Source organism: Bufo bufo, chromosome 6, assembly GCF_905171765.1.
Source record: "Bufo bufo chromosome 6, aBufBuf1.1, whole genome shotgun sequence".
In the NCBI taxonomy this organism is placed as follows: Eukaryota; Metazoa; Chordata; class Amphibia; order Anura; family Bufonidae; genus Bufo; species Bufo bufo.
The window spans coordinates 431719703-431735304 of NC_053394.1; the positions used below are offsets into that span (position 1 = coordinate 431719703).

General features: G+C 37.4%; 1 protein-coding gene across 3 annotated transcripts in view; it reads left to right on the forward strand.

The window, feature by feature from the left end:
* Positions 1-11995, forward strand: part of MYOCD (myocardin) — a 51119-nt gene extending 39124 nt beyond the window's left edge. For 2 of the 3 annotated variants that reach the window (XM_040435144.1, XM_040435145.1), the window contains 8 exons: positions 1499-1627; positions 2042-2286; positions 4513-4660; positions 4842-5789; positions 5882-6010; positions 6587-6709; positions 7647-7704; positions 8144-11995. In XM_040435144.1, coding sequence (XP_040291078.1) covers positions 1499-1627; positions 2042-2286; positions 4513-4660; positions 4842-5789; positions 5882-6010; positions 6587-6709; positions 7647-7704; positions 8144-8664 — 2301 coding nt within the window. In that variant the 3' untranslated portion in view covers positions 8665-11995. The remainder of the gene's footprint in view (positions 1-1498; positions 1628-2041; positions 2287-4512; positions 4661-4841; positions 5790-5881; positions 6011-6586; positions 6710-7646; positions 7705-8143) is intronic. The other variant, XM_040435146.1, reaches the window with a different exon arrangement.
* Positions 11996-15602: the final 3607 nt, after the last annotated feature.

The following is a 15602-nucleotide window of genomic DNA, read 5'->3' on the forward strand; positions in this document are numbered from 1 at the left end:
GACAGAACTTTGGCATGGGCCTTCTTACTCCTCATTCTTTTGCCTTTGTAACACTGTGTACTTGGCATAACGACCCTCGATTTTCCAAGCTCTGAAGGCAGGCAGCCAAGGTATTGTCTGCATGCTGTGTCTAATCACAGACCACTAATAAAATATGATTGGTCTCGGAGGCTCGCTGCTTGTAGTAAGGGCATCACGTTCACAGTCAAAGTCGTCAAGGTTATAAGGCAAAAAATAATTTTAGGACCTGGATGGTGTTAGAGGTTTTAGAAGATGGTTTAAGAAAAACATGGTTCTTTCAACTGGTTCTTTCTTATTCTGATTAAACTTTCAAGATTTTTCTAGATTTTTTTTTAAATATTTTTCTTCACTAAATCAAAGAGAAATTATGTATAATCTCTAGGAAATGTATTTTTCAGGGTAGTATTATGGGGAATATTTTATTTATTTCAACTTATTCTTTTATAGGTTTTAAACATAAAATTATAGGTTTTAAACATAAAATTTATTTTACTATTTTTAATTAATTGAATCTATTTGATTATCCTTTAGGATGAGGTTAATTATATTGTAATGTTTTTATTCATTTATCTAATTATTATTATTATTATTTTTATTAATTAATTATTTAATTAATTTATTAATATATATTGTTTTCTTTTAATTAATACTTCTGTGCATTCCACCAAAATATATTTTGAGACTGTAGGTAGATTTTGTTTTTGAAACATTTTTGAGCTACAGAAATATTGATTGTAACTCCTGTCAGTAATTGTAGTTAGATGGTATTTCCAGATATCCTGTGTTCACTGGAGATTTAATGTTCGGAGCCTGCCAAACTCCTCGAGCGTGCTTAAACTTGGACTCCTAATATTCATGTCATTTTCCAGACACCAAATGGATTAAATAATTGTCGCCTCTGTCATTCTGGTATCCGAATCATATTTTAACATCTCTCCAGTATTACACTATTAGGACTTCATAGTGCTGGAGAAGAGATGTGGCCTACTTAAGTGTCATTATCTGCTCTATCTTTTTTTTTTTATAGAATAATTATATTTTTGAAATATTAAAAAGATATTAAAATAAGGATAAAATAATGAATTAATCCTAATATTACGATATAGAACCTACAAATACATTAAATGTTATTATCTATAAAAAAAAAAAGTGTATTAATAAATAAAGATAATAAAATAATTATAATAAAACAATTAATTGCAATAATAAAAATAACATATATTGGTTTTGTATGATTTCTCCTATTATTATTATTATTCTTTTAGCATAAGGGTATTTGTATTTGATTTTTAAATCAAATATTTTTTTAAAAAAATTTGCCTTCATAAATCTCTAGCCTGACTGACTGTCATCTTAGACTTTCTCTCTCTAATCCTAGTGCGGTGTCTGAAAGCTCTGGAACGTCTGGTGTCTCAGTGAGGGGAGGGGGAAAAAATCTATGTTTTTAAGCTAAAACCTTTGTCTCCGATTACTCTAGAATCATACTGAAGAAAATGAAAAAGACCCACAGGATGGCAGTGCACACCACAGTCATCCCTGTTCCCTGCACCCAGAAAGCCAGCTGTCTACAACGGGACATGTGGCCCCTAGTTCTGCGGCAGTTAAGGTGAATAATCAACAGTTTACTTTTGAAAAGCTGCCATATCTCTTTGAGGCTGCTTGGAGAGATCATCCAGATGGTCCCGTGACACTTGTAATGATGCTCGTGGCGGTCATCATGGGATGTTAACATCCCATTGAATTATTGGTCTATAATAAGCAGCGGCCAGCATAGCAATGGTCAAAAAGGTTTTCAAGTGGAGCCACCCAGGACCTTTAGATCTAATGTTTGCTAACAATGCAGTTCTTCTCAAGATGTGAGTCCTGTACAAGTGCTTGACGCTCAGCAGTAAGAAGCTATTTCCCCTCTCCCCAAACCCCATAGTAGCCACATCAGATCTGGGTTAATATACAAGTTAATTAGTAAGGAACCTAAATTAGTTCATATTTGCTGACTTCTGATTTTGTTTAAAACCAACAGACCAAGTCTACCACAGATTCCAAAAACCGGCACAAGAAACCTAAAGACATCAAGCCCAAGATGAAAAAACTAAAATATCACCAGTACATTCCTCCGGACCAAAAGGCTGAGAAGTCTCCTCCACCCATGGACTCTGCTTATGCCAGGCTCCTACAACAGCAACAACTCTTTCTTCAACTCCAGATATTAAGCCAACAACAGCATCAACACTTCAACTACCAAGGCATGCACCACTCACATCTCAAGTATGTATTGACTCCATCCTAGCCTACATCTGTATGGATATATGTGCATATCTAATAGAACCAAGTAGTCATAGACCAAATATACCTTTACTATTACTCGGTGATCTCGAACCTCAGAGGTCCATTTAGGTCCTACAGCTAGGACACTTCACACATACTGTGGCTCTTGTGATTTTATATTTAGATCTGGATGTAAAGGTGGCCATACACATTAGACTTAGGCTACATGCACATGAACATTTGTTTCCGTGTCCGTTCCGTTTTTTTTTTTTTTTTACGGATAGGATGCAGACCCATTCATTTCATTTCAGCACACCATACAAATGTCTTCTTTTTTTTTTTTGTGGATCCACAATTTGCAGACCGCAAAACACATACGGTCATGTGCATGTAGCCTTAATGTGATGAAAATGACCAATTTCAACAAAAACTACAGATCGTCATTGCCTGAAAATAAGTCGGCCTGCTTTATATATTTCATCCAAAAAGTGTACAAAAGATCTTTAGTTAATAGAAAGATTGTCCGTGCACAAAATATCTTCCTTTTAAAGCTCAAGTACTTGTTTGAGCGTAGGGCGTTTTACAGCGCGTTTTTCAGCGCTGTAAAACGCTCAAGTGAGAACCAGGGCCATAGGGAAGCATTGGTTTTCATGTGTTAAGCGTTTTACAGCGCGTTTGAACGCGCTGTAAAACGCTCAAGTGTGAACCCAGCCTTAAAGAGAGTTCCCAGAAAGATCTTTCGCCCATCACCTATATGGACTAAAATGTGTATTGCTGTGTCTGTGAAAAGATTGCTCACCATCAACCAACTCATGTGTATGGCCACCTTTTAAGAGACTCTGTCACCTGTTTCAAGTAATCCATGCTAGATATACAGTACAGACCAAAAGTTTGGACACACCTTCTCATTCAAAGAGTTTTCTTCATTTTAATGACTATGAAGGCATCAAAACTATGAATTAACACATGTGGAATTATATACATAACAAACAAGTGTGAAACAACTGAAAATATGTCATATTCTAGGTTCTTCAAAGTAGCCACCTTTTGCTTTGATTACTGCTTTGCACACTCTTGGCATTCTCTTGATGAGCTTCAAGAGGTAGTCCCCTGAAATGGTCTTCACTTCACAGGTGTGCCCTGTCAGGTTTAATAAGTGGGATTTCTTGCCTTATAAATAGGGTTGGGACCATCAGTTGCGTTGAGGAGAAGTCAGGTGGATACACAGCTGATAGTCCTACTGAATAGACTGTTAGAATTTGTATTATGGCAAGAAAATAGCAGCTAAGTAAAGAAAAACGAGTGGCCATCATTACTTTAAGAAATGAAGGTCAGTCAGTCAGCCGAAAAATTGGGAAAACTTTGAAAGTAAAGGCTATTTGACCATGAAGGAGAGTGATGGGGTGCTGCGCCAGATGACCTGGCCTCCACAGTCACCGGACCTGAACCCAATCGAGATGGTTTGGGGTGAGCTGGACCGCAGAGTGAAGGCAAAAGGGCCAACAAGTGCTAAGCATCTCTGGGAACTCCTTCAAGACTGTTGGAAGACCATTTAAGGGGACTACCTCTTGAAGCTCATCAAGAGAATGCCAAGAGTGTGCAAAGCAGTAATCAAAGCAAAAGGTAGCTACTTTGAAGAACCTAGAATATGACATATTTTCAGTTGTTTCACACTTGTTTGTTATGTATATAATTCCACATGTGTTAATTCATAGTTTTGATGCCTTCATAGTCATGAAAATAAAGAAAACTCTTTGAATGAGAAGGTGTGTCCAAACTTTTGGCCTGTACTGTATAGTGAGGTAGGGCTCCAAACGCTGATCACAAACATACCTTTATTTCCCTTATTAAAGGTCCGATCACACTGTATAATCCACTTTTAAAAATAGGCTAATGAGCAAACGGAGTACTCGGAGGCGTGCCTATGTGCTTCTAAGTACCGCATCTCCGACGCCCTCCTGCCTGTTAGTGCCGCCCTGTATGTAATAAAAATGCCCCTCACTCATTAGAAGGAGTAGTGGAGCCACCAAAGTTAAGTAGAGACCAGCGCCTCTTCATAACTCCGGCAGATCCACCACCAGGTATAGGACTTATTAAGACTGGTGTCTAAAATGCCAGTCTTAATATATGTGCCCCTTAGTGTTAACCTTAGAATAGGTAGAATTCTCCCCAGTCAAACAAGATGACTCTTTGTATTTACCATATCTGTTTTATTGTGTTTTTAAGGCAGCCAAATGAGCAAATGACTCGGAATCCCAACCCACCCATGGTTAACAGTCCTTCACTGTCTCCAGTAAAGACTACTTTTTCTGGACAAGCGAATATATCCTCCATGAAACCAGGTCTACTGCCCTCTAACCTGGATGATTTAAAAGTAAGTTTGGGTTGACTAACAATGGGTTTGGGTACCTATATTTGTTGTGCACTTTTATGATTTAATTTTGTCTGATGGTTATTTGGGCACTGTACTCCAAATCCTTCATGAATGAACGCTTTAGAAACATCCAATTGACCACAACCACTTTCATGTAGAATGGCTTCTTCTTCTTTTGAAGGTATCAGAACTGAGGCAACAACTAAGAATTCGTGGCTTGCCAGTGTCTGGTACAAAGACCTCGCTGATGGAACGACTACGTCCCTTTCAGGAATGCAGTGGAAATACTGTCCCACCGTTCGGTGAAATCACAACCGTCACTTTTCCTGTTACTCCAAATAACTCAAGCTTCCAAACCCATCCATCAGGAGGAGTCATTTCAAATGGATTCTATCAGTTTGGTAGCACTAGTTCCACTCCACCAATATCCCCTGCCTCTTCAGACCTTTCTGTTAATGGTTCTTTACCTGACACCTTCAGTGATGGACCAATGTCTTCTCCTCAGTTTGGTCTACATCCATCCCCTATCCACCTAAGTGCCGAGGAAAGTCTAATGAGCAGCATCAACAGTGGTAGCTACCAAGTAGAACTGGAAGGCATGGATGCTGAAAAAGACAAAATGTTGGTGGAGAAACAGAAGGTGATCAATGAGTTGACCTGGAAACTCCAGCAAGAGCAAAGACAAGTTGAGGAACTTAGGATGCAATTGCAAAAGAGAAAAGGAAATTGCGGACCTCATGACAAGACACCTCCATCTCAACACTTTTTTGGAGTGCCTATCAAGCAAGAAAATGTCTCCAGCTGTCCCTTTGCATCTAAGCAAATTACTATGAAAACCCAGGCAAACAATTTATCTGAAAAACATGGATCATGTACAGCACAACCAATGCCTTGCCTGATGAACAACCATTGTATGGAGGCTTCCAACCCAAATTCCATCATGTCTTCCACTTTCTTGAGTCCTCAGTGTTCTCCACAACATTCTCCCATTGGATCTACAAATAGTCCTCAGCACATCAGTTTACCCCCATCTCCCAATAACCACTATCTGTTGTCTGTATCCCCAAGCTCACAAGGAGACACCCGTAGTGTATCACCACAGGTCAACCAGCGGATTCACACAATACAGGTATGATACAATGTAATCACTACCTGCTAGGGAATCATTGTCTTATGTAGATATATTAGGTTATTATAAATATTTCAACCTTGCACTTGCAGAATACTGTAAGTTCCTCCTGCTACTCTCCAAACCAGAACACTCTACAGCCATCCTACATTGATCAATCAGAAAACAAGCAGGGTATGAAAGATCGAGTCCCACCAAAGAGTCCATCAGTTTTAGGAAAGGTAAGGACTTGGGATGTTGTATATCTTATCATTAAAGCTCAATATTTGAATATTGGAACCATTTAGTTCACATAACATTCATTTCATTGTTGGAAAATCTGAAACCTGTCAAAAATTGCTGAGCGTTCTATGACACTTGGAGGATGCCATGGTGATCAATTTGGAGTTTGGACCTTTTTGACCTAAATTTGAGTATAAAATGTCCCTTTTCCTAACAAAGATAATGGGTAGTTACTGATCATTGCTATCAGAAAATGACTAATGAAGCTGTAGGTGAGGCTGTCATCCAGATATCTAAGCAGGCTTTGTTGCATCCTACAATAAACCCAATGACTAGTCTAAGGGATTACAGAGTTGGAGCTAAAGGCATACATGTACATCCAGGCATAAGGCATAGATGGATTGAAGAAGTAGTTTGTAGCTTTACCATCAGATGATGCAGATTGAAATATTGATGTACCTTTAGAGAACTTTCAAAATTATGGCTGGGAATGGGATTTTTTTGTCCACTTCAAAAGGACATTTCTTCTTATACAGATAATTAATCCATATTCTATATAATCTATTTACTTGCAGATAAGTACTTTACAGGCATCTCCCCAGGCAGGTCAAAAGCTTCCCACCCCTGGCCCGAATTTCTCTAATGCAACCTCGTCAGTCTCGAAGCAGCTTCCCTCCTACGAGGATGCAGTCAGACAGGTAATATAAAGCTAAAGTGCCAATTTTTTAAATATTTTTAAAAAAATCTACCCCCCCAAAAAATAAAAATAAAAAAATTAACTGTTTGAATTAAAGATCCAAGTGTCTTATTACTGCACATCAGGATGTGTTGAAATATACTATTCACCCATTTGAATCTCAATAAATTTGGCATGCAAACCCATTCAGCTGGTCCAAAAATGTCACCATGGAATCCAATGATGTCATCTCTAGATGGTCCCCTATGGAATTGTAATGGTTTGGCTTGGGTCTTTAACATTTTGCAGCTCAGTGTTAAAGCTCAAAACTGATGAGGTCAGAATTTACTAGAATATTTTTGCTCTTCAGCCCAACTATCATTTCCATAGTATGACCTGTTCTGATGTGTAGGTTATCAAGAACGCTCATTCTCGGTAGCATTGACCAAAGGTTAGGCTAGTTTCATACATAAAGCACAGCATGTACAGACGTTCTCCAGATCCGGTCTAGCCAGATATGACCATTCACCACCGGAGACCATCGATTATAATCAAAAATGCCAGGATTTGGCTGGAAAAAAACTGTTGCATGCAGTCGTTTTTGTGCACTGAATCCCGGCATTTATGCCAGGGAGTGGCCGAATTCCTGCCAGATCCCATTTTAGGTTATAGGGCTCGGGTGGGCATGCAGCACTATCCGGCTACGCCGGATCTGGAGAACTTTAGCAGGCTGTTCTCTGCCTGAACAGTCTGCTGGATTTTTGTGCCACATGTGTGAAAGTAGCCTTATCCTCCACTGAAGACTTTGACTATTGACAGAGGTCAGGTCTCAAGACTTTGACCTCTTGTAAATCTATTAGAAACTGGTGTCATCAAATTTTTGTGGGCAATTAAATTATTTAATCCTCTAAAAGAATTTTACAATTCCTATTCCTCATCTTAATGTTTTGCTTCAACAGCAAATCACAAGGAGCCAACAGATGGATGAACTCCTTGATGTCCTTATTGAAAGTGGAGGTAAGACCTCAACAAATGTTTTTTTTTATATTGGATATCTGTAGAAAAAAACTATACATAGTGAAGAAACAAGATATGGAACCTATAGCACCAGAATATGTGGCTTATTTTTGAATAGTTACATTCCAAAGTGTCCACCACTTAAACTTGCCATCACTGGGTTTGGATGACCATGTTTAAAGCTATATGGTTATTTTTTGAATAAAGGTCTTTTACAACATTTTGTTCAGTATGAGAAATATGTGACAGGAATCTACAAATTGCCATTCAAACTTATAGGTTCAGGCGGTGTTACTTTTAGGGTCCATATTCTAAGCGTAATACCCCTATTGGCCTTATGCTGCTCAAATATGCTCATTAAAGCGATATTAAAGGTTCTCTATCTATGTTATTGAAGATCATCAGCGGATTATATTGTACCTGTTCTATGTTCTTTCAGAAATGCCAGCCAATGCCAAAGATGAGAGGTCATGTGGACAGAAGCTCAGTCAACTGAGTGTGTCAACTGGAAACCAAGGTGTGAGCACTTCAAATTCCCATCTTCCATATGATAACTGCTCAAACAATGATGGCCACCTTGAAGTCTTACTCAATACACACAGCCCAATCGGAAGACCTAATGAAATACCACTGCTTAAAATTGGAAATGATGACCCACACTTTGAGCGTGTGATTGATGGGTTTCCTGGAAAAGCTTCTGAGGAAATGTTGGAAACGTCTTTATCTCCCATGGAGACCCAATTGTCCCCATCATCTGTGGAAAGCAATGGCCTTCACCATCTGAGTTTTACAGAATCTCCTTGGGAGACCATGGAGTGGTTGGACCTAACGCCACCAAGTTCAGCCACAGGCTTGGGGTCACTCACCACAACTGGTCCCAGTATTTTCAATGCTGATTTCCTTGATGTTACAGATCTCAACTTAAACAATCCAATGGACTTGCACTTAGAACAATGGTAAAGTCCAGTCTGAGAAAGCAATGGAAACTGTCAAAAAGTGACTTGACCCATATCCATCTCAGAAATTTTGGAACTTCCATTACCTTGAGCCTTAATTTTTGCCAGAAATAACCACTATATCCTCTAGATTTGCCAAAAAGTCCACGCAATTCTATTTATCTAGTGGAGTAGAGCACTCAAGCTGCATTCTGGTTCCAGGGTTTTCATCTGGCTTTTGATAAGCAAATATGGACAAATATCAACCTATGTAATTTTGGCGTTCTTTGTATCTAAGGACTACATAGGTGGTAATAGATCAAGAAGTGTCCACCACAGCTTCAGTTCTACTCAGTGTTTTTGTTTTTGTAAACATTGAGGCAACCAAGAGGAAACTAGACAGACTACACAGACACTAGATATACTGTTGAGAAAGGGGTATCGCCACATTTTTATTGCTTAAGATCTGATTTTCTTGGTTAAAGAAAAATGTAAAAAAAATAATAATAATAATAATAATATGGGAGATTTTATCTGTGGCAATCATTTTTTTTAAGCAGTCACTGTTGGACACTGTACATTTTAAAAGGTTGTACCACTTCTAATCCACTATTATCAATGAGAACTTTTTATATTGTTAGTGAACTTTTAAAATTAGAGATTGGATCGCATTTTTTTTATTTATGTTGGGGCGTTGTTGCATTACTGTCTGAGAAGTACAGTGGTGAAAAGTGGTACTGCACTCTTTTAACGCTATAATTGCAAGAAGATGTGAAATAATTGGTAGACCACCAAGAAAGTTAGTACATATCCCCACAGTAGCTCACAAATTTAGATATATTTAGAAAGCTGGAGCCATCATGTGTATCACCAAACGTCGCCAGAGATGTTTCATGTCTATTCAGTAAACGATGTTCTATCATCAGATAACACATCTGATTGACCAATCGTACATGCTTTTCTCAATAGAACAGTGGAGGGGAATAGTTTCCATTCAACTCTGGCACCGCTTATCTGAAAGTGGAATGACAGTTCATGTGTCCAACAGAGATCAGTGTCTACCTGGAAACTATAGACATTAGATTGAAGGTCGGTAGGACCTAAAATCTGATGTCTCTGGACAGCTTGGCAGATTAACGGTTATGTCCGGGTTCCTGATGTGGTTTTTGTGGTGAACCTCAAAGAATTCACTTGTTGTCTCTGTCATGAGAGTAGCACTATTATGCTATGGTCATACTACGGCGTCAAAATGATAATGTTCTCCAGAAAACTGCCTAATTTTCCTATAAAAATCCAAAATATCTGGGTTTGGAAATGAACCAAGGTCAAATGAAGGCTTTGATGGAACCAGTTCTAACTGTACATGTAAATTTCAGCAAATATTTAAGCATCGATGCTAAGTATGATTCTATGTACATATGTGTGTTTTCTGGACTGAATAAAATACAAAAAACAAAAAATGAGTACCCACGAAGATCGGGACTATACAGATATCATCCCCGATCCACTTTGAAGGGATTGAGAAGGAAGTTGAAACTCACTTTGTATTTTGCTACTGGAAGATTTAAAAACAAAAAGTTTTAAAACACACTAATTTTTTTTCTTGCTCATCCCTATTTTTGAATTCTGTAAAGGGGCAAATAGAAAGAGCAAAAATGTATAATATACAAAAAAAAAACCTGCACATTGTTGTAACATTTTCCACTGTATATATGAGAATGTTTTTGTATGTTTTTTTTTTTACCTACAGGAAGACTTGTTTATACCATATAAGTCGTGATGTTCACCGATTTAAAGGAACAACGTGGCTGCATGCTGTAAATATGTAGAAGTAGCTGAAGTTGGACGCACCGGTTTCTTTCATTGTACAAAAGCATTCACAGAGCACTGATACTATAGAGGAGGATCACCCATTGTGTCGAAAATCTTTATTGTAAAGAGTTACTTAAAAGCCATTCCATACTGATCAAAAAGTAGCACTTTATTGAGGCAAAGTTCAAGCAAATCGCACAAATTTGAAATATTTCCCAATTGCTTTACATCCTAAAAAACAAAAACACACAGATAAACTACAGCTCACCTAAAGATGGAGAAAAAAATGTTACAAAAATGTTGGCACCAAAATTTAATTTCTTTTAGTGGAAAATGGGCCAGATCCCAGAAACCTTAGCATTTTTTTTTTAAATGGAAAAAACATTTTAATAAAATTTACTTTCATCAAAATCAATTTTCACATAAATAATGTTTTTTATTATTTTTGGCATAACTTTATAGTAAGTATAGTTTTAAACTCTAAAGGTTTCACGGTGCATTTGCTTTGTATGTTGGCAGTATAAGTTAAGAGGGTTTCCCAACATTTACCACTGACTTACAGAATTAATTTATTTTATGCCACTGTACAGCGCAGTTGCGTTATATGGTGTATACAGGCACCCATTTTTTTAAAATATATTTTGGGGTACCTTTTTTTGCTGGATGCCTTTTGTAAGGAACAGCATAGTCTTCTACGCTTTTCTATACAGGTGAAGGCAAGTCTACGTATACCAGCATGATGGAGGACAGAAGGACCCTCTTTTGGCCTCCGTCAGGTGAATGACAGCCTATAAGTTTGACATGTAGCCAAGAGTTTTTCCTGCGCATACAGTAAGCAAACGCACTGTGGATGTAGGATATAATTCAGTCCTTTACATATAGATTTTATGTTTTCAATTCCTCTAATATTAACGTTTGAGCATCCGAAAAAGAAAATTCCACTGAAGAAAAATGCTAAGGCTAGTAATTGGCAATAACATTTGAAAAAATTAAGATCAGTTATTTTTCTAATTTTTTGCATTTTATCAGCCTTAATTTGCGTTTATGGTTGCAGTTGTCTTTTTTTATTTTCAGGTTTATTTGAACCACATTTTTGGGTGAAATCATTTTTGAAAAAAAAAAGACGATTTGCATCATATACTATAATTTTAATTAATCTTGTACAGAAATATTACCATATGCTTGGTTTTTATTGCCATTGTTTTCTTTTTTTTTTAAGAAATAGAAAACCAAAATAAAAAAAAATTAAATTCCAAATTTTCCACCAGCACTATGTAAGGATATCAGTTAAAATTGTTTGCCGTGTCTTACAATGCGCAATTCCTTTCATGCTTAACTCTATACTATTGCTTCTTGCAAATGTGTTCACATCCAGTAATTCCCAACCAAAAAATAATCTTCATCACCAAGAGGACAAAATAAAATAAAAAATTCTAGGGTGTTACTGGAATATATGATAGAAATGTTATGTAATCACTTTGGGGACCAAGTCCTTCTTGGATGAGAGGTTTTAGTCAATTAAACACTATATACAGTAGGTTTCAGGACCACCCCGAGAACTCAGTGTTCAGGTATGATGTTTGCATTAAAGGATCCAAAAGATTCCTCCCCTTTGAATTCATTGGTATCTATGGTATTTTTATATTTTAAAAAATGATCCTTTCAAATTTATGACTGTGGAGAAATCTTCTAAATTATTTTTTAATATTTCATTTTTTTTTAACTCTTCACTCCCTAAGAAAATGAATGCTTTTTATCTGAACAAAAAAATGACCCACAAGCATTTAAAAATATATATTTTTTTAGATTTTTTCAAATTAGCTTCAAAATAAAAAATTTTAAACTATCCATTCGAAATTAGAATTCAGATATTAAGCAATATATACGACGTTATATATTTATTAATATTGTTTAAGAACTTAAATAATGCAACTTTTTAATTTTAGCTCCACGTTTCTGGGGAATTTGCTGAAATAATTGGGCCAGACAAGCTCCTTGAGGGGAATAGACCGTGCCTTTATCATTAAATTATCTATAACCATCCAGAAACATTTTCACATGAATTATACCAAAAAAGTTTTTTTATACTTCCTAATTCTTGTAAAGAAAAAAAATATTTTATGTAATTTTCTAACAAGGAAAAGTCTTTGTATATTTTTTCCAAAAATTGTGTAAAATGTGTTATGCCCTTTTCTGCAAAAATCTGCATTTGTTTTTGAATAAAAAAAATGTTTAAAAAAAATTCGGGCTTATTTATTTTAATTGCATTTTATTTGTCACCAAAAATGGTAGGTGATTAAAACAGTTGAAACTACAATCAGTGATCCTATGTATAAAGGAGAAGCATTGCCATGCCACATAAAAGCATCTTTGTGGTTGTGATTTTGGCAATTTTTTGTAAGAAGAAAATATTAATCGAAAATATGTAAAAATCTGTGAAAGAAACCACATACATGGTGACATGAGGCTCTCAAAGAGACAACATGAAATCCTGTAAAATGTCATCACATGGACTGTTCTACATGGATTGTCCACCTTGACAAAACAGCTATCGCAAAAGCAAGGTCCCTGAATTTTTTATGAGGATTTTTTATTTTATTTGCCATGGTGGTTTTTTTTCAGATAAATATTGTTTCATTTAATAGAATTTCCATGATATACACCAATGAGCAAATGGGTAATAATGTTTAGAACTTTTGCCTTTCAGGCTCCATATCTCACCATCCACTACAGCTTCCACCGTGAGACTCCCATCATTTTATAGACACTCATCTTGGCTATTTCATACATTGGACTTGCAGCTATTTAGCATATGATTAGTTCTGCAGATTCTTCTCATGTAACTGCATTGTTACTGTTTTGCTCCTGGTGGTGGAACAATCTATTTCTTCTTCTATACTACAAATTACAACCTGTCCTCACATTCCCTAATAGCTCAGTGTGTTATTAGGTTGATTCCCAGGTGAAAGGTCACTGGTTCCAATCCAGGAGCAGCCACGAAGATTTACCAAGAAAATAAACTGCATCATCCTGCTTATCGATAGCGGTACCTCGGCCAAGAAAATTGCCAAACTGCATCATGTCAGCGCCATCCATCCATTCCATCCATTCCAAAGCCAAGAGGTGGACGTCCAGGCAAAATATCAGAGTCAACAACTCATCTCATCACAAGGTCTATCAGTTCTGGTGCAACAAACCCGGCAATGGAGGTGGCTCATATGCTTCAGAATAGTGAGATCACAGACGTCCATGCAAGCACCGTATGATCCACATTACACAAGTCTGGAATGGTGGCCCGAAAAAGGTGAAGAAGCCTCAACTTCAATATATTCATAAGAAGCGTTGGCTCGAGTTTGCAAAAAAAGTGAGACAATGAGACCAAAGTAAATAGACTGGGCTCTGATGGGTGCAAATGGGTCTGGAAGAAACAAGGAAAAAGAGGGCTAATGGATCGAGAAATCGAAGGAACTGTCAAGTTCGGTGGAGGAAGCCTGATGATATGGGGTTGTTTCACAGCCAAGGGCATTGAATACTTGACCAGGATCGATGGCAGTCTCTGCGAGTATCCTAGAAGACGAGTTACTTCCTACACTCAAGTACTATCAGTATGAAAAGGACGGCATAGTGTTCCAGCAGGACAACGACCCGAAGCATACATAGAGATTGGAGAAGAACATTTGAAGAACAATCCAACATTTGTGGGTAGAGTTGAAGAAAAAGCTGTATTCGTACCCAAGTAAGTCAACCAGTATGCACCAACATTGGGAACGTCTAGAAGAGATTTCAGTCGAGATATGCTTGAATCTGATGGAGAGCATGTCCAGAAGGATTCAGGCCGTGCTGAAAGCCAAAGGTGGATTTACAAAATAATAAAAATAAAAATTTTGAATTTTAGGAGCAAAACCGTAAGAATGCAGTTACATGAGAAGAATCTGCAGAACTAATCATATGCTAAATAGCTTCAAGTCCAATTTATGTAAGAGATAGCCAAGATGATTGTCTATAAAATGATTTTGAGTCTCACATTCCAAATTGTAGTAGATTGTGAAATATGGAGCCTGAAAGGCAAAAGTTCAAAACACTTTTACACTTTTGCTCCATTATATACAGTAGTGTATATCTCGAGCAAGGGTTATTTGGATTCTGAAAGTCCCTACTTTATTGCACTTTCAAGAATTAATTTGCACTTTGATTTCTGCTGTTGTTTACACTTATACTGGTTTATGTTGTTGCACTGCATTTTATATGTTTATTGTAATATATCCTGTTCATTTGCACTGTTATTGCACTGCACAGTGGAAAAGGTCAATGCACAGCCAGCTAATACTGAGAGACTTAGAAAATTTCCAGTCTGTACACTGAAGTTAGTAATTTTATTATTGTTATCATAAGGGACTATAAAGAGCTGAAGGCACACAGTGACCTTTTGACCATCTGGTTTAGGTCTATCAGATGGTTGTTATGTCTGGAAACTGCTTAGTCATTCCCATTGACTTGTGTTGAGGCACAAGAGAAATCTATGACAGCCATTAACTGCAGCATTGTTTCTGTTAGGCTGTGATTTTCCAGCTTCACCCTGTCCACTAGAAAGTGAACTTTAAAAAACAGTAAAAAAGTAGAGCAGTCAGAGCCCTAAGATGGAAGAGTGACTAAACACTGAGCCACAGACCCTGGGCCACCAGCCCTTTAGCAAGGGTACCAGCCTTCTAAAAGAGAGAGATAGGGGCATCTAGCTTAGGCATTTCCTCAGCACAGAACCTTGTTCTGCTAGGAGGGAGTCTAAAGAAGCCAACAAGTAAATTCCTTGGATTGTTTTTGCACTTGAGTTCCTCCAGTAAAGAAACACAATGGTCTACTACAAACCCTCACTCCTGGACTAATTCGCATTGTGGTGCACCAGGCCTTACCATCCCCTCTGGAGACCAGCAACAAGTGGTGACACCTCAGAAGTGTCTGGGGGATCCAGACTTGTGTTCGGGACACCTAAAACCCAGTCACTGCATATTTACAGATTTGGAAGGTCCTCAGATTTTTCTCTGCACATATTCCATATTAAAGTTTTCAAAAATAAAAACCAGAAGCGACTGTTACTAACATTGCAAACAGCCCCTTCCATTATTCCAAGCCACCGAGCATGGCTATTATCATTGT